This window comes from Bactrocera oleae, chromosome X (assembly GCF_042242935.1).
Source record: "Bactrocera oleae isolate idBacOlea1 chromosome X, idBacOlea1, whole genome shotgun sequence".
In the NCBI taxonomy this organism is placed as follows: domain Eukaryota; kingdom Metazoa; phylum Arthropoda; class Insecta; order Diptera; family Tephritidae; genus Bactrocera; species Bactrocera oleae.
This window is the reverse complement of record NC_091541.1, coordinates 34,463,409-34,490,211: the sequence shown is the minus strand read 5'-3', so window position 1 is coordinate 34,490,211 and position 26,803 is coordinate 34,463,409. Positions and strand designations below refer to the sequence as shown.

Below are 26,803 nucleotides of genomic sequence, written 5' to 3'. Positions count from 1 at the left end.
GTCGCTGTTTGACATGAAAATAAATGTCAGTAGCTTGCGCACTTCATACGACAACAACAGCGGCGGCGTTTTGCCTTTGAATCGTTTTAAGTGGCACTTGTGGTAACGGTTCTACGTACACCATGCAACACATATGTAACTGCCACACAACACTCCATATGTTTGGTTTATTTTTTTAACAAAAGTAAACAAATTACTTTGAGTACATTTCGTGTGAAGCTATGAGTTGAATTGACGATTAGAAAGCTGCCGAGTTGCCGACAAAAGTCATCAATTTTCGTGCCTCATTACATTTGTGTCGCGTAGTAAATGTGATAAAGGTAAAGAATAACTCTTAATATAATGATGTTAGCTGCATGAGAAGCTCTGATAAAGACACACAGTAATAAAATAAATATTTCGAAAAGTATATATTTATATGTATGTACATCTTTGTTTGTGTGTGTAAGTGCTGCTGAAATGCCACATTAATTTGCGGTAATAAATTTATATTTTACTTTGTCACTTACTCTCTCACTGCAGATTTTACTTAGAAGCAATATTTTGGTAGCTGGATGATCTTGCTGGAAAAGTGTATTAATCTTCTATTTTCTAGGTCTCTTCGAATATTAGATTTGAACTTAATCTCAGACTCAAACTTTCAGGAAATTTTTATCGAAGTATCTAAATCTATTAGTCTTTTATTATTGTCAAATTTCATCATTGCTATAAGCTGAGATAGCAAGAGGATCAAATGACACCTGTGATGCCATGTGCCATGCCACTTTTCTCTAAAAAGCAAAGAAGGCCTTTCTAACACCAGTTGATTCCTAGGGAGGATTTGAGAGCACATTTTCCAAATAGCTTGCAGCAATAGAGAGGCTCAAAGCTGACTGTAATATGACAAGAACAGAAGATCTCTCTAACATCAGCTGATACCGCATTGAAAATATTTAGTTTAGAAGACTCTGACGCAGGGTTTCGAACTCCATTTTTTGGGTAGTGTAATGTATTAAGCTTGAAGTTATACTGTGACACCACGCGAAGCCATATGCTACTCTACATGGTATTTTGAGAGAAGATCTCTCTCAAGCAGATATATCCCAAACTGTGTTTAAACAGTTAACGCTAGTGGCAATCGTTTTACAACGTGGGATTTTAATGAAAAGATTTTAACGTGGAATCCAATACGCAACAATTATGCTTACATTAGACATTCCGTTCTGTTCCGCAGCGAGACTTATTCGTCTCGTTATAACCTCAACGGAACAGGGTATACTAAGTCAGAGACCTTATGAAGTATATATAATATTATATAATACTATGTTCGCACCGAATCGAAATCCTCTTGAAAACACAATTTGTGGATTGTGGAACCAAAGTCGTTCTGACCGACATTGTGTGTTTTCGATGAGTTTTCATTGACAGTTCACACATCTATTTGTTTACATTTGTTATGTACCCTACAAGAACAGTGACGGTCATCTGATGGGTAATATGACAGTCATAGCTGAAAAAATTTTGTCAGCGCGCAGAACAAAGTTTCTATCAATTTCTTAAGAGCCTTGTGGAAAAACTGATGTAAACAAACGTATGTGTGTGAGTTTGCATCTCTCTTTAACACATGGGTATTCGGAATTGATTCACTATATATCTATACTGCCCACTCTCATGTCTTTTTCTGAGTCATTGCTGACCATAAATCCGTCATAGCTGAAAATTGTCAGTTATGACTGAAACGCTATCAGAAGTGAAAAATTCTTTTGCGCAGTAGATAATATAGTTTTTATTTCTTTAATAAATTTCAAACTTTTAATCAGAATTAGTTATAATAATATACTTAAATATAAAAAGGAATGCAACAAAAAATATAATAAAATGTGAAAATATAAAAATTAATTTTCACTTGATGCCATCTCCTCCTCTCAATAGCTCTGCGTACGTCTTTCTCCAATCAGTGGATAGTTCTGAATTTAAAAATGCAAATGTAAATTAACAGTACTGACATATCAAATGATGAACCCATCAGCAGTTTCTTGTAGGGTACGTTTAGGCCAATTGTGGAATGTAAGCAAATTGTCAACTGACATTAAGGGCTGGCAAAATATAATATGTCTTCTAATAATATCGATTAAACTAGAGCACGCACCGATTAAAATGAGTAGAATATAAGTTTTCAATGGGTTTTCAGCGAAAACTGTGTTTTCGTTTGACAGATTTTGTATGGATGAAAACACAAGTTTTCGCGTGAAAACCTCTCTTGTCTATGAAAACATGAATTTTGTGTCGGTGCGAACATAGTATAACCAGAGAACTTAAAACAATGAGAAGGTGCAGGTTCGACAGCGAACAATTTGTAGGAATTTATCAAGGAGTTCACCACAGATCCACGAGAAACAAATAACATTTTTCGCTTTTATAACAGCGGTGAATCTGTACACATACGCTCTCTTAACATAACCAACCGACGAATATTGAAGAGAATATAATATGTGAGCAAAACTGGGCATATTGATATGCCATTTGAAATATATTCCCTTTTATTGAACAATTACTTATTATTTTTCAAATTATTTTATGTTAATTCATTTTTACTTTATTATGAGAAATATATCAAAATACTTTTAAATTATTACTAATAAAGTATTTTGATATATTTCTTAAAATAATTCATTAATTGTACTTGACACCATTATGGAGTCAAAAAAGTACAGAATTGTGTTTTGCCGTCGGTATTTCACATTCATGCTTCAATTTTTCTTTTCAAATGCATGTGTAAACATATGTAACAGGACATACATATATAATATTATGTCGTTTACACATTTGTATGTATTTTTATGTAGATATGTACACTCATTACTTCATGTGAAATCTCCGTTGACACATTTTTTGCTTTTATTTCAAAGAGTCAATCTGTCGAAGAACTGACGCGACGACAAAGCGTCACAACATTGTGTTGTTGGTAGAAAATCCGAGATGTGCCATACACATTCTTACAAACATACATCGCATATGGGCAAGTGCAAAGTCAATGTGTGTACAAAAAATTCGAACGTACTTACTGTGGGACAAATATAGTCAATCCCGGTTAAGTGCCAAAACCAAAGATGCAGATTTTTTGCGCTTTGTAGTACATAAGCGAGTGGTACCAAAAAAAATTATTTCTATGTATTTAAAAAAAATTACCGTTTTCTTTAAAAAATTAAGAAAAAAAAAAGTAAGATGCAGCAAGACACCGGCAGATAAGAGGGATTGGAGGAGTGATACTTAACCGGGGTTTACTGTATACATAAATCAGAGGAATATTGAATATTTTCTTTAAAAAGTTTCTTGAATTGTAAATCGACAAATTTACTATGTTGTCACTTTTATTCTAAAATATTTTAATACTCATATTTGAGGGGTTGTCACTTTTCCCTTCTAGAGGGAATATCAGAAATTTGTTCAATTTATGATTTCTAGCTTTTGCCATCGTCGCGAAAAGACGCTTGTAGGCAAACGCATGCTCGGGGAGATGTGTAAGGCGTTTGCTTTTATGAATGAAACGACTTAGCTTATTGCTTGTGCGCCAGCGTTCATGAATGAAAATGTTGTTGGTGTGTGATTTACTACAAATTTAGGATTTGTCAATTTGGCTGCCATATTGATTTCTGGTGCTGATGCTATTTGAGACAATTGTTGTTTTTGTACAACAATGTTTGTATTTTTCTTATTGGCTGACGTACTTACATTTGTACGCTTAAATGTATGTAGATTTGTGTATGCATTACTTATTTTTCGCGGTCATATGCATATTTGTACATACATACTTACATATAGAGAAGTGCGCTCACATGTATTTATTGATAATTGATAATATATTATTATATTATATAATATAACATATTGATGTACATACATAAATTATTAATTCTGTAAATATTGAAATTAGAAAATTATGAAAACAGTAAAATATCATTTTTTGCATAATCTTTCACATTTTATCAATGTAACATTTGTGCAAAAAAAATCATATTTTATCAATTTTTCATCATAAAAATCGTTTATATGGCAAAAAATAATCATGCATATGTGAAGTGGCATTTGTATTTCTTGTTTTCTCATTCATTTCATTTCATTTTTCTCTTTATATTGGTAGATACGTATTTTGTCAGAGAACGTTGTTAAAAATGCTCATTTCTGTTAAATAACAGCAAAACTATACAGAAAGTGGTGAACTCCTTGATCTCAAATTTTCAGCCAACCAATCGAGCATCATACAAAATTCAATTTGCACCTTCTCATTGTTTTAAGTTCTCTGCTTATACCATGTGCAAATTGAATTTTGTATGATGATCTAATTTCAATTGTTACAGAATTAATAATTTATGTACATATGTACATATATACATCAATATGTTATATTATATAATATAATAATATATAACAATTAAATTTCCTACAATTTTGTTATCAATTTTTCTGTATCTAGTGTTGTTTACGAGATAATTCCAAAAAAACGCGAATTTCATGGAAAAATTAGGTTTGGGGGCCCGTACTACCCCGCAGGTGCAAGTTATAACTTTACCGCAATGGCGACTTTTGTAGAGCGTTCAATTCTGAGGAATACCTAATGACGGGTGATATAATCCCATCAACTGCCGCTGAGTTATTAAATTAAAAAGAAAAAAAATCAAGTTTTACGTGTATTTTATATGGGAAATCTTTACAGGCCTAGGTCTAGTACTTAATATTAAAATTAAAGTCCTAAATTTTTAGGGAATTTTTTTTTTGGTATTTTCAACAATGGGATCGAAAAAAAAAAATAGTTCAAAAAAAAAAAGCAGTCTAATATAACATACTAATATAATATCTTAAAAATCTTAATATATTTAAATAGTAATATATGCCAATCACACCTTTCATGATTTAAAGCTTACATACATACAAATTCAAATCAAGTTATTATCATTTATCCGTAATAACATTTGCGCGCACTGCTCTATATGTACATACATACATATGTGCTTATGACATTGCCACACAAATAATGGATACACAAACCTACGTTCATATATTCGTACACATGTAAATATGTCACCAGCAAAAACTACAAACATTGTTCTACAAAAACAACAATCGTCACAAGTCAATATGTGAGAAAAATAGGCGAAGCCCGAATTTATAGTAAATCAAACAACAACAACATTTTCATTCATGAACGCAGGCGTACTTTCAACAAGCAACCTCGCTTCATTCATAAAAACAGACACCCTCTCATCTCACCGAGCATGCGTTTGCCTACAAGCAAACGATGGCAAAAGCTAAAAATCATAAATTGAATAAATTTCTGATATTCCCTCTAGAAGGGAAAAGTTGCAAACCCACTAAACACAGAAAAAATTTACAAAACCGGCAACAAAGCTTTTGTCGATTTAAAATATTTTACAATTTTAAAATATTTTTCAATTTTAAAACATTTTTCAATTTTAAAATATTTTTCCATAACAAAAATCTCCGTCAATATGTATGCATGCTCATACATAAACATATATATTTTCGATAGTTTGTAGGCAAAGCTGTTAGAGCGGCAAGAAGCGGTGACAATCGGCGGCCGTTCGTTATTTTTTTTCGGCATAGTTTGGATTTTCTACCAACAACACAATGTTGTGACGCTTTGTCGTCGCGTCAGTCCTTCGACACAGTGACTTTTTGACAAGAAAACAAAAAACATGAGCTTCGGCCATTGGTTGTCCGTGGCAACGGAGATTTCCGTAATTATAATGGGTACTTTCATATTTGTTTACATGTACACATAATTATACATATATTATGTATAAGAATATTTGCGACCGCTTGGTCTTTTCTTATCGGGTTATGTCAAGCAAGAGGTGTACAAAATCAAACCCAGAAATCTGACGGAACTGAAGCAGTCCATTAAATAGATAATTGAGGCAATCCCGAATTAGGTGTCGCATATGCGTGGTTGAGCATGGGACAATAATTAATTGTTTAAATAAAATAAAATTTTCTATACAATAAAAAAAAATAAATGTAATGCATTGACTAAAAAGAAACTTATTACGGTTTAATTTTGTAGCACGATTCGTTCTCCATCCTGTATAGAAAGAATATCTTCAAATTATATCCAAAGTCGTTTGCGCATTTTAAATATACGAATCTGTAAGCGTACATTTCTTAACATTGAAATTTGCAGTATTTTTCTCAATTAACATTGAAAATGCACCGAATTTGGTTGAAATCGGTTAAGCAGATCTCAAGATATGGGTTTTCACCTAAAAGTCAGCTGTGCCACGCCCACTGTCTAATTTTGAACGCGGTTCCTATAAAGTCGTCTCATACCATCCTAGAGATAAAATTTAATGTCTCTGGCGTGTTTAGTGCTTGATTTATCGAGCTTTTAGTAGTTTTTAACAGTACCGTTATATGGGGAGTGGGCGGAGTTGCCACCCGATTTCAACTTTTTTCACACCGTCAATAGAAGTGCTAAAAACATTTGCTTCCAGTGAATTTTGTTATTATAGCATTAGCGGGTTAGGAGATATGCACATTAAACCTATTAGAGGCGGGACCACGCCCACTTAAAAAAAAAATTTAACTGAAGATGCCCCTCTCTAATGTGATCCTGTGTACCAAATAACAGTCTTGTATCTTATTGCGGAGCTTAGTTATGGCAATTTTTTTGTTTTTGATTAATGGCGTTTTGTGGGCGTGGCAGTGGTCCGATTACGCCCATCTGCAACACCAACCGTCTCACGGTACCAAGAAACATGTCTACGAAGTTTCATAAAGATATCTCAATTTTTACTCAAGTTAGAGCTTGCACGGACGGACGGACGGACAGACAGTCACCCGGATTTCAACTCGTCTCTTCATCCTGACCATTTATATATATTATAAATAACCCTATATCTAACTCGATTAGTTTTAGGTGATACAAACAACCGTTAGGTGAACAAAACTATTATACTCTGTAGCAACAGGTTGCGAGAGTATAAAAAACAGTTGATATTAACAATTATTTAAAGAAAAACTAAAGTATTTACTTGTGCATGAGCCTGTTTTTCTTTCATTTAATGTATGAAGTTAAAGGAATGCGCGAATATATCAAATTATTGACCCTTTCCATCTTTATTTCACAGTTTCAATTATAGTTAGATATCTCATTTTCCACACATTGAGCAGATGGTTGCTATAAAAGACTATTTTTTTAGTTATTATGAATAGCAAACTAGAAAGTATTCAATTTTAAGGGAACTAACAAATCTTAGGATTAACTTTTGTTCTAAATACATCTGATAAAAAATATTGCCTACCAAAACCTTCTGCCTACCAACCCAACTACCAAAGGCAAATGAAACCGATCTGACCAAAACGGCAACGCTGATACCACGATACGAAACTCTTTGTTTGAGATTTTTGTATTTCATCAGAGATATGTTTTATACTCCCCTTCAAGACGGGTGTCTATTAGCAAACGTGTTAACGACTTGTTATTGTTTACTTATGTATACATTAAATAATTTGTTACTTTTGTTCAGAGAGTGGAACACATCGCCGTTTGATGTTCAATGCTTTTCTCGCTCTATCCAATTGCAATTGTGGCATGCTGTCTCGTTTTAAGTTACTCTTATATGCGTAACTTGTTTGTTATGTTTTGGTTAACAGAATGACATACATTGGTTATCAAATCTGTTTAGACTGTTTAAGGTAACAAATACTTTTGTTAGCGAATAGGTTACCTATGTGTTATCCATAACAAAAATATTTGTTAGTGCTGTTGTTTTCATTAGCAGTTTGCTACCGTTAACATATAAACGTGTTAGCGTATTTGTTACCTATTTGTTAGCTATAACAAGCATATCTGTTACCTCGATTTACCTCGATATTTTATATTATTTGTTACCCATTTGTTACATCTAATAAATTCATATGTTAGCAGTTATCTTTTTGTTACCATAACCAATTCCAATTATTTTAAATAAAATAATATATTTTTTATATTATTTCGATTTCTTTCATTATATAAAACGTATTTTATAATTATTTAATTAATACCTTATATATATATAAATTATATATATATTATATATATATATAGTTAAATATAAATATCAGCAAAAAGTTTATATATAGATATTAACACTTATAATTTATACTTAAACAAGTAAAGTACATTTAATAATATAATATTATAAACAATTACTTCTACTACAATTACAAATATATTTGCATAAAAAATATGGTTTGGTCCTTTAATCACGACAACGCACCATGTCATAAAACATTAGTTGTGCGCGGATTTTTTTATTCCAAAAACTCGACTATAAATGATTTAAGCGCCTGTTTCATATCTTCTTAACATTTAAGCTATCGCATCATAGGAAATAGCATCGGTGCGACGATTCACATATGTATGTCATTTGGGCATTGCTTAGCTTTTGCTTAGAGGGTAAACGTTAGCGGTGTTCATATTTCAATTCGATACGTAGTAACCATGACGAAATGCGTGTTGGATTGAAATCGGGCTTCTCATTGTAGACATTTACGAATTCTTGATCCTCATCTCATAGTAGACATTTTCGTATTCTTGATCTTCCGAGATGACAGTTCTCTGCGTATGAATAGCAGTGTTGGCCGTTACCTTCCGCAAGATGGTGTGCCCCAAATTCTTAGCTTTTTCGACGCCGCATACCCAATGTTGTGTTATTTGACGACGCACCAACAAAATGAAAAGTGTTGAGTGTTACCTAAAAACACCTAACAAATACACAAAGTAAGTAGAGAAGACAAGAAAATGTAAGCAATTTGTCTTTCCAACTAATATCTGAAAAATATTACGCAACGCTTTACGATAGCGACACAATTGATCCAACTGGATTTTCAGCTTGGGCGGCGCATTGAGAGTTTTCCTCCATCCAATGCAATTATACATAATAAATGCTTTACAAACAACATAAAATTCAAGTACTTACTTTCTTTATAAACGCCTTTTGATGCTATAAATCAAAACAAAAAACAATTATATATAAAAGGCAAATCAGACAAAGCGCTTACCTTTAATTTTTCCATATAATGCCGGCGATTGTTGATGAAAAATGGAATAGCTTTAGCTGCATCTCTTTCTTACGTATTCCACAAATATGTATGGTGATTGTTGCTATTCTTACAACAGAATTTTGAGCTTAAAAACAAAAAGTTGGCTTTGAATATGTAGTGGTGTAATAGGTGAAACTTTACAAATGTAGTAGTGAATTGGTTACCTCCGTCTTGTACGGTTTGAACCACAAATTAACAAAATATTTTAATAATTCAAGGCACTTGCATGCAGGGATAATGGGATGCCCAACTCTTTCCAGTGTGAGAGCGCCTCAAAATTAGCGTTTTTTATAACATTTTCCATTGTAGCCAGATCAGTCAAAATAATAATTTTTGGGCATTTAAATTAAAATACCCAACATTTATTAAAATTAAATATTATCATAGGCAGAAACTATTTATACCCTTTTTTGTGATTTTGTAATATATTAAAACTTTTGATTTTTGAACGTTCAATATTTAATCAATAGAATAAATGTATTATTAGCAATACTACAAAGCATGGTATCACAAAATATTTCATCACATACATTTCAATTTCGCGTTTTCTTTCATTTTCATTGTTTTCCAATTTTTGTTAGTAATCTTCAACAGCAGCACAAATCTCTCTGTTTACATATTTTTCTGTAGGATTTTAATCTGGCCGTCCCTCTTTTTCCAATTGTTCAACGTCAGACCTACTGAACTTTGACAGTTGCTTGAGATCAGAATGTTTTGACGTTTAGCAATTGCTTTCTCATTTCCAGTGAGAGACGAGTTGGGCATTTCTTTATCTCTGCTGGCATGTTTTAAATAAACTAAACAGTAACTGTACTTCTTTTACTATGTTAGATAAACAAATAAAAATTGATAATTTATTCGAAAGTAAAAGTTTAAATAATATTTGCATTGAATCCTAACAAATATTTTATATATATGTGTGCAATATTGTTAGCAAAACAATACTCTGGAAAAAATACCCACTCTTTCTTAAAAAAACATCTTAAATTTCCCTAAATAAAAGTTAGAAAGATACGTAGAATTCTCTAAAAACTTGATTTCATAACTAACTCACTGTTTTCTCAATTTATTTTTGAGAGACTCCTAGTGGTAGCAGAGAACTTAAAACAATGAGAAGGTGCAAATTGAATTTTGTATGATGCTCGATTGGTTGGTTGAAAATTTGAGATCAAGGAGTTCACCACTTTCTGTATAGTTTTGCTGTTATTTAACAGAAATGAGAATTTTTAACAACGTTCTCTGACAAAATACGTATCTACCAATATAAAGAGAAAAATGAAATGAAATGAATGAGAAAACAAGAAATACAAATGCCACTTCACATATGCATGATTATTTTTTGCCATATAAACGATTTTTATGATGAAAAATTGATAAATTATTATTATTTTGCACAAATGCTACATTGATAAAATGTGAAAGATTATGCAAAAAATGATATTTTACTGTTTTCATAATTTTCTAATTTCAATATTTACAGAATTAATAATTTATGTATGTACATCAATATGTTATATTATATAATATAACAATATATTATCAATTATCAATAAATACATGTGAGCGCACTGCTCTATATGTAAGTATGTATGTACAAATATGCATATGACCGCGAAAAATAAGTAATGCATACACAAATCTACATACATTTAAGCGTACAAATGTATGTATATGTACAAAAAGTACGTCAGCCAATAAGAAAAATACAAACATTGTTGTACAAAAACAACAATTGTCTCAAATAGCATCAGCACCAGAAATCAATATGGCAGCCAAATTGACAAATCCTAAATTTGTAGTAAATCACACACCAACAACATTTTCATTCATGAACGCTGGCGCACAAGCAATAAGCTAAGTCGTTTCATTCATAAAAGCAAACGCCTTACACATCTCCCCGAGCATGCGTTTGCCTACAAGCGTCTTTTCGCGACGATGGCAAAAGCTAGAAATCATAAATTGAACAAATTTCTGATATTCCCTCTAGAAGGGAAAAGTGACAACCCCTCAAATATGAGTATTAAAATATTTTAGAATAAAAGTGACAACATAGTAAATTTGTCGATTTACAATTCAAGAAACTTTTTAAAGAAAATATTCAATATTCCTCTGATTTATGTATACAGTAAACCCCGGTTAAGTATCACTCCTCCAATCCCTCTTATCTGCCGGTGTCTTGCTGCATCTTACTTTTTTTTTTCTTAATTTTTTAAAGAAAACGGTAATTTTTTTTAAATACATAGAAATAATTTTTTTTGGTACCACTCGCTTATGTACTACAAAGCGCAAAAAATCTGCATCTTTGGTTTTGGCACTTAACCGGGATTGACTATATTTGTCCCACAGTAAGTACGTTCGAATTTTTTGTACACACATTGACTTTGCACTTGCCCATATGCGATGTATGTTTGTAAGAATGTGTATGGCACATCTCGGATTTTCTACCAACAACACAATGTTGTGACGCTTTGTCGTCGCGTCAGTTCTTCGACAGATTGACTCTTTGAAATAAAAGCAAAAAATGTGTCAACGGAGATTTCACATGAAGTAATGAGTGTACATATCTACATAAAAATACATACAAATGTGTAAACGACATAATATTATATATGTATGTCCTGTTACATATGTTTACACATGCATTTGAAAAGAAAAATTGAAGCATGAATGTGAAATACCGACGGCAAAACACAATTCTGTACTTTTTTGACTCCATAATGGTGTCAAGTACAATTAATGAATTATTTTAAGAAATATATCAAAATACTTTATTAGTAATAATTTAAAAGTATTTTGATATATTTCTCATAATAAAGTAAAAATGAATTAACATAAAATAATTTGAAAAATAATAAATAATAGTTCAATAAAAGGGAATATATTTCAAATGGCATATCAATATGCCCAGTTTTGCTCACATATTATATTCTCTTCAATATTCGTCGGTTGGTTATGTTAAGAGAGCGTATGTGTACGGTTTCACCGCTGTTATAAAAGCGAAAAATGTTATTTGTTTCTCGTGCATCTGTGGTGAACTCCTTGATAAATTCCTCCAATTGTTCGCTGTCGAACCTGCACCTTCTCATTGTTTTAAGTTCTCTGGTATAAGGTAGTAGCGAAAGTCTCATTCACAATAATTTCGCCACCTCTGAGGTGTACGTTCACAATAAAACCAACATGGTGGCTATGGTTAGTTAGGGTGGCGAAGTCCTAAAACGGGTTGCGCATAGCAGAAAACGCCTAAATAATTATTTATAAATATTTTAAATTTTGGTTATTAATTGATGTTTAATGCTTACAATATATAATATCATACCATGTTGATATAGGTAAATATGCGGCATATTTTTAAGCATTTTAAATAACTTATTAATGGGCAAACTTAAAATTCAATTTAACCATGAGTGGACGGGAAGAAATAACTATTGTAACTAAATTTGATACTATAAGTAATAATAATTTATATAATCAAAAAAGCAAAACTTATCATTGCCATACAAGTGATAATAATTCATTTAAACAATAAAGCAAAATTTATCATTGTAATTATATCAAGAAATTTTACTAGTGCTCTAATTTTAATATAGATTTATTTAATCACAAATTTTTTTTACGTTTTATATATCAGCAATTAATGGTGGATATATGTACAATAGTTTATTACAACTTTTGACATACAAAATTACCATATTATTATATAGTTCTTAGTTTAGTTTTTAAATATATAGACTTCTAAAATAAATTATTTTTTGAAGTTGCAATATCTTTATAGTATAAAATACGGTAGGCATATCAGGTAGTTGTCTCTGTATTTCAGCCTGTAACCATTATAATGTGTACAATATTTTACATATAACTCTTTACATAAATCAATTACCATATTGTTCTATAGTTCTAAATTTAGTTTTCAAATATACAGACTCCTAAAATAAATAATTTGTTGAAGTTGCAATATCTTTATAGTATAAAACATTTTATAAGGGTATAAAATATGGTAGATATATTTCTTTTTTAAAAAGTAATAAAATTAGCTTGCGCAACACTGTTATGCAATGCTCAATAGCAATACTGGCATTTGAATTTAATAACAACTTTTAGTCAAACGCATTAATACACACCTACTCATTGATAAAAATTCTTGTTTGAGCAGTTTTATCAGGAGCAATTAGAAATATTCATTATTTTACGAAGATTGTATTGCAAATTTTTAAACATTGCCCTCAGTTTCGTTGAATAAGCATTTTCCGCATGCCGTTATTTGACATGGTTGCTTAATTGCACCTTACATTTTTCTGTGGTGAATATCTATTAAGTTACCACAGTAAAAAAAAGGAATAAATATATATCGTAATTATTCTGAAATTTGCCAATAATAGTCGCTTTTTTAAGAACATATATTAAAATAAACTTATTCTATTTTGAAAACATATTAAAGTTTTACATATAATCAATATTTTTTGGACAACTTTTTCATAAATTAAGAGAAAATAGCAAAATGCAACCATTTTCCGGTTAAAAGTCGGCCATCTTGGCTATCAATAGTAACTCAACCCCTAGGCAGACTTGACGTTTCTCCATGGACCCCTCTCAGCTGTAGCATTGTTTACATCCATCAGCTGATTCTTTCTCTACTCCCCCTTTACGATAATTTGCAACTTTTCGTTCATTTACATACTCTGGGTGAGTTGCCCTATCTCATTATATAAGTCTATATATATTTATTCCATGGATAATACGATACGAAACTCCTTTTTTTGCTTTTTGAGAGCGCTCATGATCTCGTGATTTATTTGGCAGCACTGAAAGTCCATGAGCTACTGAACAGATGACAAGCAAAACAGCGAACTATCCCTTAGACCGGAACCGGTTTTTTAGTGACTTCTATGTATGTTTCTAATCTTTATTTAAAGATATCTAATATAGTTTTTTTATCAAAAGTGAACGTATATATAAAGTTTGGTTAGAATTCCCGTTATTTAAACTTAGGTTTCCGAATAAATCATAATAAGAGAAATGTTTATTGAGTATATAAAAAAGAAGTAAGGTCCCTGTTTAGGTAATTTAAAACATGTAAGTGTTTTAATGTATAAAACTTTTTTTTTTTTTATATTGAGCTTTAAAAGTTAATTTTGAAAATCCTTTGTGATTAAAATATACATGGACATATATTTAGACCTCATATAGGATATCTAGCTTCTCAAAATAATTTTAATGATTTGTATTTTTCTGTAAAATGGTAACCGAAAAATATCCAAGAAATACAATAAAAAATCTTTTCTTAAAACTTATTTCTTTCCTAAGTTGAACGACTGTTAAATTTAATAAAACATGTGAACTTTGACAGCGCTCTCTCGATTAAAAGAGTTTCGTATCATGTTATCCATTATTTATACAAAGCTCCACCATTTCCAGTGACAGGAGTGGCGTCGCCAACCAACACCATAGTGCGACAACCGCCCATGCGGATAGCACAGCTGCAACAACCACCACCTACACGCACCCCACTCACCCCCAGGATCACGACTGGACACCCGCGACAAACGCGATTCTTACAATTTAACTGCAACGGACTCCAGAGCAAGATCGAGGAGATAGTTGCATTTATGAGCCGGGAGCGCATAACGATAGCTGCGGTCCAAGAAACCAAGTTAAACAGCCGCTCAGATCTTCTGAGTTGTGCAGGTTTTAACGTTTTACGTAAGGATCGCGAGCGAGATAATGGTGGAGGCCTAGCCTTCATATTGCACAACACCGTGCAATATCGTCTAATCGATGTTGACATCGACCGCAGGGACACTACCCTAGAATGTCAGGGAATAGCTGTCCGGTCAGGCGATGTCGAGCTCGAAATATTTAATATATACATCCCCCCAGTTACATGTTGCCCAACAGGATATCACCCGAATATAGATGCGCTACTTCGTGGTGAAAACCGTCTGGTGCTAGGCGACTTTAACGCGCATCACGATCTTTGGCATTCCTGCCTGTCAAACGATCGTAGGGGGATGGAGCTGGCGGAACAGATAGACGATTCGACATTCTGCACAATGAATGACGAAGCCCCCACCAGAATTATGGGCACCTGTAATAGCTCGCCAGATATTACCATCGCTAGCGGTGGTCTGATAAATAGTATAACCTGGCGACCTATGCTAACTCTTGCATCAGACCATCTGCCCATAATTATCTCGATCGAGAAACCTCCTGACTTTATTTCTGTGGATAACCGCACCTATGTTAACTTTAACAAAGCTAACTGGGTCGGCTTCACAGAATTTACTGAGAGCACCTTCAAAGCACTATCCATTCCTACGGACGTCATCGTTGGCGAGCGTCAATTCCGCAAGGTGATCGCTGCTGCTACAGCTCGCTTCATACCGGCTGGAAGAATAGCGGAACTCCGCCCTAATTTCCCAGCCGAAGCAGCTGTATTAGCAAATGAGCGCGACACCTTACGCCATGCCGATCCCTGTGATCCCCGAATAAGGGATCTCAATTTGGAGATTCGGCAAATGGTAAACCATCATAAGCGGACAAAATGGATAGAGCACCTGAAGTCCTGCAACCTCTCCACCGGTGTGAGTAAGCTTTGGACTACTGTCAAGGCCCTGTCAAATCCGAGGAAACATGACGATCGGGTTGAAATCCAATTCGATGGCCATGCCTCCTCGGACCCGAAGAAGTGCGCGAGCTACTTTAGCCGGCAGTTTATACTGCACCCTTCGACCGACAAGGCCAAACGATGTGTTACCCGACGGTTGCGCAAAATGCCAAAAGACTGCGCACCACTTACTTTCACCGATGAGGAGGTTCAGAATGTCATCAATAAGGCGAAATCGTCCAAATCCATCGGCCCTGACGGAATAAACATGCTGATGTTAAAACATCTAGGCCCAACGGGAGTAAACTACCTCACCAAGGTCCTCAATCTGTCGATATCCACTCTTCAAATACCCGATGTGTGGAAAGTCGGAAGAGTGGTCCCACTACTGAAACCTGGGAAACCCGCCAACAAAGGGGAGTCTTATCGCCCGATAACTCTCCTTTCCCCAGTAGTGAAGACACTTGAGGCCTTGTTACTCCCGTCATTCACCCACCACCTGAGCCTAGCAGACCATCAGCATGGTTTCCGTAAAGTGCACAGTACCACCACAGCACTTAGCGTCATAAACGCCCAGATAGTTCATGGCCTGAACCAGAAGCCACCCTGCGAGAGGACGATCCTCGTAGCGTTGGACTTGTCAAAAGCTTTTGACACAGTCAATCACGCAACGCTACTTGAGGACCTGGAACAATCAACGCTCCCTCCAGGGTTGAAGCGGTGGACCATGAACTACCTGAGCGGTCGACACTCATCCGTACTATTTCGAGGTCAAAACTCCAAACTCAGGAAAATTAAACAGGGGGTTCCGCAGGGCGGTGTCCTCTCCCCGCTACTGTTTAATTTCTACATTTCGAAACTCCCCCAGCCACCAGCGGGAATTTCAATGACCTCGTACGCAGATGACTGTACGATATTGACGTCGGGCAATGGAATCGATGGCATGTGTTCAAAAGTAAACGGCTACCTCTCCGATCTTTCTCGCTTCTTTTCTGCAAGGAACTTAACACTCTCCCCCACTAAATCCACAGCGACCATCTTCACCAATTGGACGAAGGAGTACAGACTGGACCTGAACATTTCAGTCGATGGCACAAAAATTCCGACAGTAAATAACCCTAAAATTTTAGGCGTCACTTTGGACAGTCTGTGCTCTTTCACTCCTCACACGACCGCGATAACTGCCAAAGTACAGAGCCGCAACAAAATCCTCAAGTCGCTTGCCGGCAGCTCATGGGGAAAGGACAAAGAAACGTTGTTGGCAACATACAAGGCAATCGGCCGGCCGGTCCTCAATTATGCAGCCGCAATATGGTCGCCTGGATGTAGTGACACGCAGAATAAGAAGCTCCAGACTTGTCAGAACACTGCACTCCGGACTATCACGGGGTGCCTCTTGATGTCCCCAATCGAACACCTACACAGCGAGGCCCGTATGCTTCCGGTTAAGGAACATAATGAGCTCCTCTCCAAGCAGTTTCTGCTGGGATGTTTTCGCAGAAACCACCCCTGCAGACGCCTGCTTGCAGCGGAGCAGCCTCCTAGGAACATCAAGAGGTCCTTCCTTGACTACGTCGACGACATCAGACAGCACGTCGACCAGACTTCGGACGCAACTAACTTCAGACAAGCACTGACCGCCATTCACAGTGGAGCCATTAACACCTTCACCGACTCCCTTTCAGTGAATGGCGTAATACGAGTCAAACCACCACCCATTGCAGACACAGAGCTCGAGTTGCCTCGCGAATCTAGAGTGACCCTCGCGCAACTTCGTTCTGGATACTGTAGCAGGTTAAACTCCTACCTATCCAGAATAGACCCCGACATACCAAACACATGTCCTGCATGCAATGAGTCTCCGCATGACACTAACCACCTCTTTGCATGCCCTACAAACCCCACTCATCTAACACCCCTTTCCCTATGGTCCGACCCCGTCGAAACAGCTCGTTTCCTGGGCCTTCCGTTAGATGACCTCGACGACAACGAATCTAGAATTTATCACCCAAACGGGGATTAGATAATCGTTATAACAACAACAACAACAACAGGAGAGTTGAGCATCTTTCTAAGTATAACCTACAAGTAACAAAAGAATCAGCTGTTTTCCAAGAATTTTACACAGCTGAGATCACCTGATCGAATGCAGCCAGAGAGGTAAATAAAAGGAATGTGGTACAATAACTTTTTTGTGCAAAAGTATTTGTAATGGAAAAAATTAATGAAAACTTTCAAGAATATTTTCGAAACAAAAGTTTATTGCATATTTAGTGGTTTTGCTGCCCACCTCTGAGATTACCATGTAGGTGTTCGGTTCCCCAGGAGGCCTGTATTCACCAATATAATATACTGTTCTAAATCAGTCTACTTTTCATAAAAAATATATCTAGAAAAAATATTATATATATATATATATATATATATATATTTGGTACACTTCATTAATAGTAATTACTTAAACAATATAAGTCGAAATAATCAATTTAAACAAAAACCAAAATGAAGATATAAAATCAGGTACAATTCAATTTTATTCAATAACAATAAACAAAAACCAAAATATATATAAAAATTCGGGTACAATTCATGAACAACAATAATATAAATCAAAATAATGTACTAGATAGTAAATATTATATACAAAATATTCTACATCGCCCACAGATATACTTATTAAATGTAAATTTAATCTTTGGGAATTTTAATAATAGAAAAATATATGAATACGTACTAAAAACAATCTCAAAGTTATACATTTTCAAACATAACACGGCAGCACACTGTAGCAGATTTGAGTCAATTGGACGTTTTTGTAGAATATTAGTAGGCAACCCGTACCAAATGTGTGACTTTAGTAGTAAAATATTTGGGGGTAACCCGCACCAAATGTAACAATTTTGCTTGTGTTTACTTGAAAACTTAGGATTGGTTACTTGAAGGTTTATTCAATCGCAAATCTTTAACTCTGGTGCAATGTATAAGCCCACAAGTAACCAAAGAATCAGCTGTTTTCCTATGTGTGTGAAACAGCCGTGATCACCTGATCGAATCTGCATTTTTTTGATGTGAATAAAAGGAATGTATTGCAGTTTAACAACTTGTTTGTGAACATGTATGTACACTAAATGGAGAATATTAATGAAAACTTTCAAGAATATTTTCGCAACAAAAGATTATTATATATTTATTGCTTTTCCTCACCACCTCTGAGGTGTTCGGTTCCCCAGATGGCCTATATTTACACATATAAAATATACAGTTCTTAAACAATCTACTTTTCATAACAATTATAACTCGAAAAGATATATACATAAAATCAGGTACACGAATCAGGATCATGAATATTAATTATATTAACAATTTAACATTAACAATATAAGTTGAAATATTCGACTTGATTTGAACAAAAACGAAAATATGTATAAAGAATTAGGTACAATTCAGGAAAAATAACAATAACCAAAACAATCTACTAAGTAATAAATAATATTTACAAAATATTCTATTTGCACGTTTTAGTAGCAGAATATTGGTTGGCAACCCGTACCAAGTGTGAATTTAGTACTAGCAGAGAATGTACTCTGGTAGTAGAATATAAGTAGGCAACCCGTACTAAGTGTGACCCAGTAGTAGAATTTTCGTGGCAACCCGTACCAAGTGTGACATTTTTGCGTGTGTTTGGTGAAAATCTTAGGATTATTTACTTGTACATTTATACAATGCTGGTGAGTGTTTAAAAGGTTGGTGGAAATAGTTAAATTAAATTCTGGAATTCTGAATAAGTATTAATGTGCAAAAATAAGTTGTAAAATGAAAAAGGTGCAAAAAAGACTATAAACGTTGCGTATAACCATTTAATAACAGTGAAAGGCTTTTCGCACATTGTCCAAAATTTCTTCAAGGCGCAGGCAATATGTTTTTTTGTTCAATAAATTAAAACTCGGTATTGTATTAATGGATTCTGATAGAATTGAAGTTTGGCATGTTCGTAAATTTTACCAAAAAAATTATTCAGCAATTTTAAACATAATCCTTCAAAGTAAACGACCATATTTTAGTGACCTAAATGCAAGTTCTGCCTATCGTTACAATGTTGAAAATGAAACAAAAATGTAAGAAATAATTTAATAACGTTTTAATACCCTTTTCAATATCTGTTAAATATCCGTTACATGCTTTCATCTTGCAAAGTCATATAACACTTTCAAATTTTTCAAAAACATAGTAGGTTTGAAAAACATAAACTTTATAGTACTCTATGGCGGTGGCAATTTTCACTCACAAAAGCAAACGCTATTCATTTGGTTTGCTGTTAGCACGTTCAGTGTTGGCTCTATTAATAGTGATACAAATATCTAATATAATACGAATTATTTCAAAATTTTTGAAAGCCTAGTGAAAATAGCAGTATAAATTTGTTATTAGTTGTGAGTGCAAAAAAAAGGTGATCTGAATTGTTTCAAAGTTTTTAAAAGGTTGGTGAAAAAAGTAGTATAAAATTTATAAATTTGGTAGATGTATGTTGTGATAAGCAAAAATAAAAATTGGTGTCCAAAGAAAACTAAATACGATTTATCAACATGTTCCTACATGTATCGTTTTTTGTTCGGGTCGGCTTTAGAATAACGTCCCAGGCTTTCGGGGATAAAATGGGTATGGGCGGATAGAGGAGATCCTCCAGTTCAAGAATATATATAGATATAGCCGCGGGAAACTTATAGTTTTCGAGATATTTACGTTTAAAGTTGAAAATTTCAACTATTTAAAGTACGTATTTTTGCGATTTAAAATGAATTATACACTTATATTTTTCATTTTTTTATCCACTAACACTTGACTAATTCGCGTTTAGAAATTTTTTTTTATATTAGATGCTGCAAAAATAGCTTTATTTCAATATTTAAATCATTCTTCAATGTTATTAATTTTGACAATAACAAAATGGTTGTGAATATCAAAACATCAGTGTTGCCATACTAATATATTTTGTAAACGAAAAAAAATAAAATAAACAGAGAGATTGTACCCTAGACACAGAAAACAACGCAAAAAGAATTTCTGCGCGTAAAAACTTTGGTACACCCCGGTGTTGGATCGACCAGGGTTATTTTTTTGAAGCGCGCCCGAAGGCCGCCAACGCAAAAAGAAGTTCTGCGCAAAAAAACCTTGATACACCCCGGTGTTGGATCGACCAGGGTTATTTTTTTTGAAGCGCGGCCGAAGGCCGCCAACGCAAACACGTCTTTTTTTCTTTTTTGTTAGCATGCAAACACTTGGTTATTGTGTGAATACGAAAAAAAAGCAATTTAAAGATAACTATTTAATATAAAATAAATGTATAGCAACAATTTGGTGGTGTTGGTGTATATAAATTAAAACAATATAACTGTGTCAACTATTTAAAGTGCGTGTTTCTTTGATTTATAATAAATTTTACACCTATATTTTTAGCTTTTATGTATATCCACTAACACTACTAATTCGTTTCTACACATTTATTTTATATTTAATGGTGTAAAAATAACTTTAATTTAATATTTAACTTTGACTCCATTTATTTATACAATAACAAAATGGTTGAATGCAAACCAAAAATAAGTGCTATCATATTTTGCAAAAGATAGATTATACCGTCTATACAAAATTCATAGTTTGGATACTGGATTTGAATACTTTAAAAGTAAAATATTGAATTAAAGTGGTTTTTGCACTATTTGATACAAAACAAATGTGTAGAAACAAATTAAAGAAATGGTAGTGAATGTAAAGGTTATAAATATAAGTATAAACTTCATTATAAATCGAAAAAACAGGCACTTTAATTAGTTGAATTTTTTAACTTTAAATCCATATATTTGAAAGACGATAAGTCAGCGGAAAGTATATATATTCGTACATACCCATTTTAACCCCTACTTCGGGGGATGCTATTTTAAATCCCAGCCATCAAGTGTGAATTTAAGAAAAGTTTTAAATATTATTATTACACTGTTTAATAAAAATGTTCGCTGTACATGATATTTGAGTGCTGTGAGGATAAAATTAAAAATTGGAAAGTCCATAGATTTTACGAGAATATTGGTAAAATGATTATATAATCCTTCACAGTATACGACACTATATTTTTGGGTACAAATTTGAGTGTATCCATATACTGTGCGTCACAAAAGTATTCGGAACGTTTTTTTTTCCATTATAAAAGACCAACATTTTTTTTTATACTTGATTTATTTCTGGAAAATATAAAAATATAACCTTGTACGAAGAAAAATTTAGGTAAATAACGCATCATCTTAAGAACTATATGCATTTACATCATAAAAGTATTCGGAAAAGCAAATTCATTTGTACATATATGAATAGTACTTGTAATAACTAATATCTGGTGAAGTATCCTTTCATCTTAATAACCTCTCTTAAGCTATTCTGCTTTGAAAACACGAAATGTGTTCTCCTAGCTGATTTTTATATATTGTCGATGATCCATTTTGTCAATAATAAATTGCATATTACCGACACCATTTGCTCTCATACACCTCAACAACATTAAATTGCCACCTCTATGCTTGAGTGAACATATTGTATTGTTACGATGCATTTCAGAATTCGCCCCTCGTATCACTAAATATCACTCTTGAGCAAATCTCTCTGCCGTGATTAATGTACATTTTTGCGAACTGCAAACGCTTTAAACGGTCCTTTTTACTTATGAGCGGTTTAATGCGTGGAGTTTATCCATTACACTCAGCTGCTCTAAGCGTTCTTTGCACAGTTCCATCGCTAACGTTTCTCTAATCGTAGCGAGACGCTTATTAATTTCTGGTGCACAAGTACGTGGCTCTTCCTTCATAATTAATAGTGCTTCATCGTGAGACTTAAATTTTATTGGCTGTTGTTGTTGTTGTTGTAACGGTTACCTAATCCCCGTTTGGGTGATAAATTCCAGATTGGTTGTCGTCGATATCATCTAACGGGAGGCGCAGGAAACGAGCTGTTTCGACGGGGTCTGACCATAGGGAAAAGGTTGTTAGATGAGTGGGATTCGTTGGGCATGCAAAGAGGTGGTTAGTGTCATGCGGAGACTCATTGCACGCAGGACATGTGTTTGGTATGTCGAGGTCTATTCTGGATAAGTTGGAGTTTAATCTGCTACAATATGCAGAACGAAGTTGCGCGAGGGTCACTCTGGTTTCGCGAGGCAACTCGAGCTCTACGTCTGCTATGGGTGGTGATTTGACTCGTAGTACGCCATTCACTGAGAGGGAGTCGGTGAAGGTGTTGATGGCTCCACTGTGAATGGCGGTCAGTACCTGTCTGAAGTTCGTTGCGTCCGAAGTCCGGTCGGCGTACTGTCTAATGTCGTCGACGTAATCAAGGAAATACCTCTTGATGTTCCTAGGAGGCGGAAAAAAACCCAGCAGAAACTGCTTGGAGAGGAGCTCGTTATGTTCCTTAACCGGAAGCATACGGGCCTCACTGTGTAGGTGTTCGATTGGGGACATCAAGAGATAGTCCGGAGTGCAGTGTTCTGACAGGTCTGGAGCTTCTTCATCTGCGTAGCACTACATCCAGGCGACCATATTGGGGCTGCATAGTTTAGGACCTGCCGGCCGATTGCCTTGTATGTCGCCAGCAACGTTTCTTTGTCTTTTCCCCAAGAGCTGCCGGCAAGCAATTTGAGGATTTTGTTGCGGTTCTGTACTTTGGCAGCTATCGCGGTCGTGTGAGGAGTGAAGGAGCAAAGACTGTCTAGTGTAACGCCTAAAATTTTAGGGTTGTTTACGGTCGGAATTTTGGTACCATCGACTGAAATGTTTAGATCCAGTCTGTACTCCTTCGTCCAGTTCGTAAATATGGTCGCTGTGGATTTAGTTGGGGAGAGTGTCAGACTCCTTGCAGTGAAAAAGGGAGAAAGATCCGAGAGATAGCTTTTTACTTTTAAGCACATGCCATCGATTCCATTGCCCGACAATATCGTGCAGTCATCAGCGTACGAGGTCACGGAAATTCCCTCTGGTGGTTGGGGGAGTTTCGAGATGTAGAAGTTAAACAGTAAAAGGGAGAGGATACCACCCTGCGGAACCCCCTGCTTAATTCTTTTCAGTTTGGAGTTTGACCTCGAAACAGTACGGATGAATGCCGACCGCTCAGGTAGTTCATGGTCCACCGCTTCAGGCCTGGAGGGAGCTTAGATTGTTCGATGTCCTCAAGTAGCGTTGTGTGATTGACTGTGTCGAAGGCTTTCGACAAGTCCAACGCTACGAGGATCGTCCTCTCGCAGGGTGGCTTCTGGTTTAGGCCATGAACTATTTGGGCGTTTATGACGCTAAGTGCTGTGGTGGTGCTGTGCACTTTCCGGAAGCCATGCTGATATTCTGCTAGACTAAGGACCAATTTTATTGGCCTTCCTGATCGCTGTCTTAAGTTTAACGAAGTCCTCTGCAAAATGCTGTGGATGGTTGAAGTGCTTCTTTTTATTTATTTATTTAATACACGTACGGCAATCGGCATTATACAATAGTAATAATTATATAAAATGTAAATAAAGGGGAAAAGAAAAATATTGATTAAAATTAATTTTAGTTAATATTAAGTGCAAGAACGAAAAAATAAACAGGAGAAATAAATCAGGCTAGGGGTATTGCAGCAGACGGGGTTTAATATCAGAAAGGAAGGCACTGAGTAAGCTACTGTAGAAGTCCACTTCATTATGTAAATCGTTGACAAGTCTGACGATTCGATCGTGTGCACTGTTGAAGACAAAATTCTTAGTTGTTTTAGTAGTTTTGAGGGGACGATTGCTCCTCACGGATAACCCAGTGGGTGCAAACTCAAAGCAGCTGTTTATATCTGTATATATTGAAGAAGAATATTAAGTCGGCTACTTGACGACGAGCTTGCAACGACTCAATCATAAAATGATTGTAAATGTCACTACTTGAACCATATCCTCCAGGATGAGGTTTTGTGACACTAGATGTCTCTTTCAATGTTTTTCCTCCATTTCATAAATTGAATATTATTTTTCTTTCCTCCAAGGTAGTTTCCTTTCACTTTCTGCCCATGTTTTGTACAATTCAACGTATTTTAAATCGCTCAAAGTTAAAGGTGCCGTAACCTCCAAGTTTTACACACGAACTGCAAGGATGACATGATGCGAAACTCTCATTTTCGATGATTTTTCTGCTATTCTCTTTCCCTGATTATTAAAATCAGGGAATTTCGAACAGCTGATGTCAAAAAAGGCGGGATGCCAGAAATAAACCCGGTAAAAATAGCTAAGAAAAGCAGTGCGAAACAAAATTTCAAGGAACGACACAAATACTTTTCAATAACGTGCAATACTTTTGAATAACGTGCAACTAAATTTTATTTGTTAATTTAATTTAAAACGTTCATTATAAAACCATGATCTTTTATTATGACTTGTATTGTTTCTTTGTTATAATTTTTTTTATTTATATGCTTTTTTTATGTTATATGATTTTTTAAAAATTTTATAATATAAATACAAGTATATAGGGATGTGTATGCGTTATATAGGCCTACTCGGGGACGGAGCACCTAAAAATAATATCGAAATGCAAAATACCCACAAATTTTTTTTATAATACCCAATCCATTTTCGTTCGACAGTGGCATGATTGGCAAATGTTATAAAAAATGTGGGTTTTGACAGCTCTCTCTCGATTCAAAGAGTCTCGCATCATTTCATCCTTGCGAACTGATTGTAATATTTTGCCAAAAACGACACCATTGTATAAGCCTACAAGTAGCCAAAGAATCAGCTGTTTTCCTATGTGTGTGAAACAGCCGTGATCACCTGATCGAATATGCCTTTTTTTGACACAGAGTTTAAATAAAAGGTTGTAGTTTAACAATTTGCAATTAAAATGGAAATATCTTAACCCTGAAATCGTGTGATGCTAAACTAAAGTTTTCCCATTGCTTTTCCTCACCACCTCTGAGGTTGCAATATAGGCGCGTTACCGATCTTTTTTGGGTGTTTGTTTCCCCAGGACTAAACCGGTAAACTAAGAATTTAAATATTCAACAGACAAAGAATTTTCACTCACAAAAACATAAACATGTAAGTTAAAAAAGATAAAATTGGAAACATTTAATAATATTTCAATACAATAAATAATAATTTAAATAATACTATGTAAATTTAATCTTTAGGAATTAAAACAACCGAAAAATATTTGAATATGGAATAAAAACATTCTTAAAGTTATTAATTTTAAAACATAACACGGCAACACACTATAGCAGATTTCTGTATTTGAACGTTTTAGTAGTAGATTATTGGCTGGCAACCCGTACAAAGTGTGATTTTAGTAGCAGAATATTGGTTGGCAACCCGTACCAAGTGTGATTTTAGTAGTAGAGTTTTCGAGTCAACCCTTACCAAGTGGGATATTTTGGTGAAAATCTTAGGATTGGCTACTTGTAGATTTATACAATGAACGCCACGCATCTGGATAACGGTGTGTTTGCGATCCCGTTAAGATTAAAAAATCAGAATACTTATGTAATGTGAATTTAAGTCAATTCATGTCATTGTGTAAGTCTACAAGTAACCAAAGAAACAGCTGTTTTCGTATGTGTGTAACACAGCTGAGATCACCTGATCGAATCTGCCTTTTTTTTGACACAGAGATGTAAATAAAAGGAATGTTGTTAACAACTTGTTTGTGAACATGTATTTGTAATGGAAAACATTAATGAAAACTATCAAAAATAATTTCGAAACAAAAGTTTATCGCATATTTATAGTTTTTCCTCACCACCTCTGAGGATGCAATGTAGGGTTTCCAGTTCCCCAGGAGGCCTATATTTATCCATATTATGTAAACAGTTCGAATTCAATCTACTCTTCATAACAAATAGAACTAGAAAAAAAAATATATATAAAATCAGGTACACTTCATGGATAGTAATAACATACACAATATAGAAACTCCTACCTATCCAGAATAGACCCTGACATACCAAACACATGTCCTGCATGCAATGAGTCTCCGCATGACACTAACCACCTCTTTGCATGCCCAACAAACCCCACTCATCTAACACCCCTCTCCCTATGGTCCGACCCCGTCGAAACAGCTCGTT

General features: G+C 34.6%; 2 protein-coding genes and 1 pseudogene across 11 annotated transcripts in view; 2 read left to right on the top strand and 1 right to left on the bottom strand.

Annotated features, from left to right (window-relative positions):
- Positions 1-8,134: 8,134 nt before the first annotated feature.
- On the bottom strand, positions 8,135-24,051 carry LOC118680266 (uncharacterized; annotated as a pseudogene).
- LOC106623365 (uncharacterized) overlaps positions 19,282-26,803 on the top strand; it is a 14,235-nt gene continuing 6,713 nt past the window's right edge. For 2 of the 7 annotated variants that reach the window (XM_070112421.1, XM_070112440.1), the window contains exon 1: positions 19,390-19,410. In XM_070112421.1, coding sequence (XP_069968522.1) covers positions 19,405-19,410 — 6 coding nt within the window. In that variant the 5' untranslated portion in view covers positions 19,390-19,404. The other 5 variants (XM_070112425.1, XM_070112430.1, XM_070112420.1 and 2 more) reach the window with 5 other exon arrangements.
- Positions 19,308-26,803, top strand: part of PIP4K (phosphatidylinositol 5-phosphate 4-kinase) — a 24,188-nt gene continuing 16,692 nt past the window's right edge. The window contains exon 1 of one of the 4 annotated variants that reach the window (XM_070112416.1): positions 19,308-19,410. The gene's annotated coding sequence lies outside the window, so the exon portion shown is untranslated. Of the gene's footprint in view, positions 19,426-19,666; positions 19,798-20,023; positions 20,161-26,803 lie in introns of those variants that run through there. The other 3 variants (XM_070112417.1, XM_070112418.1, XM_070112419.1) reach the window with 3 other exon arrangements.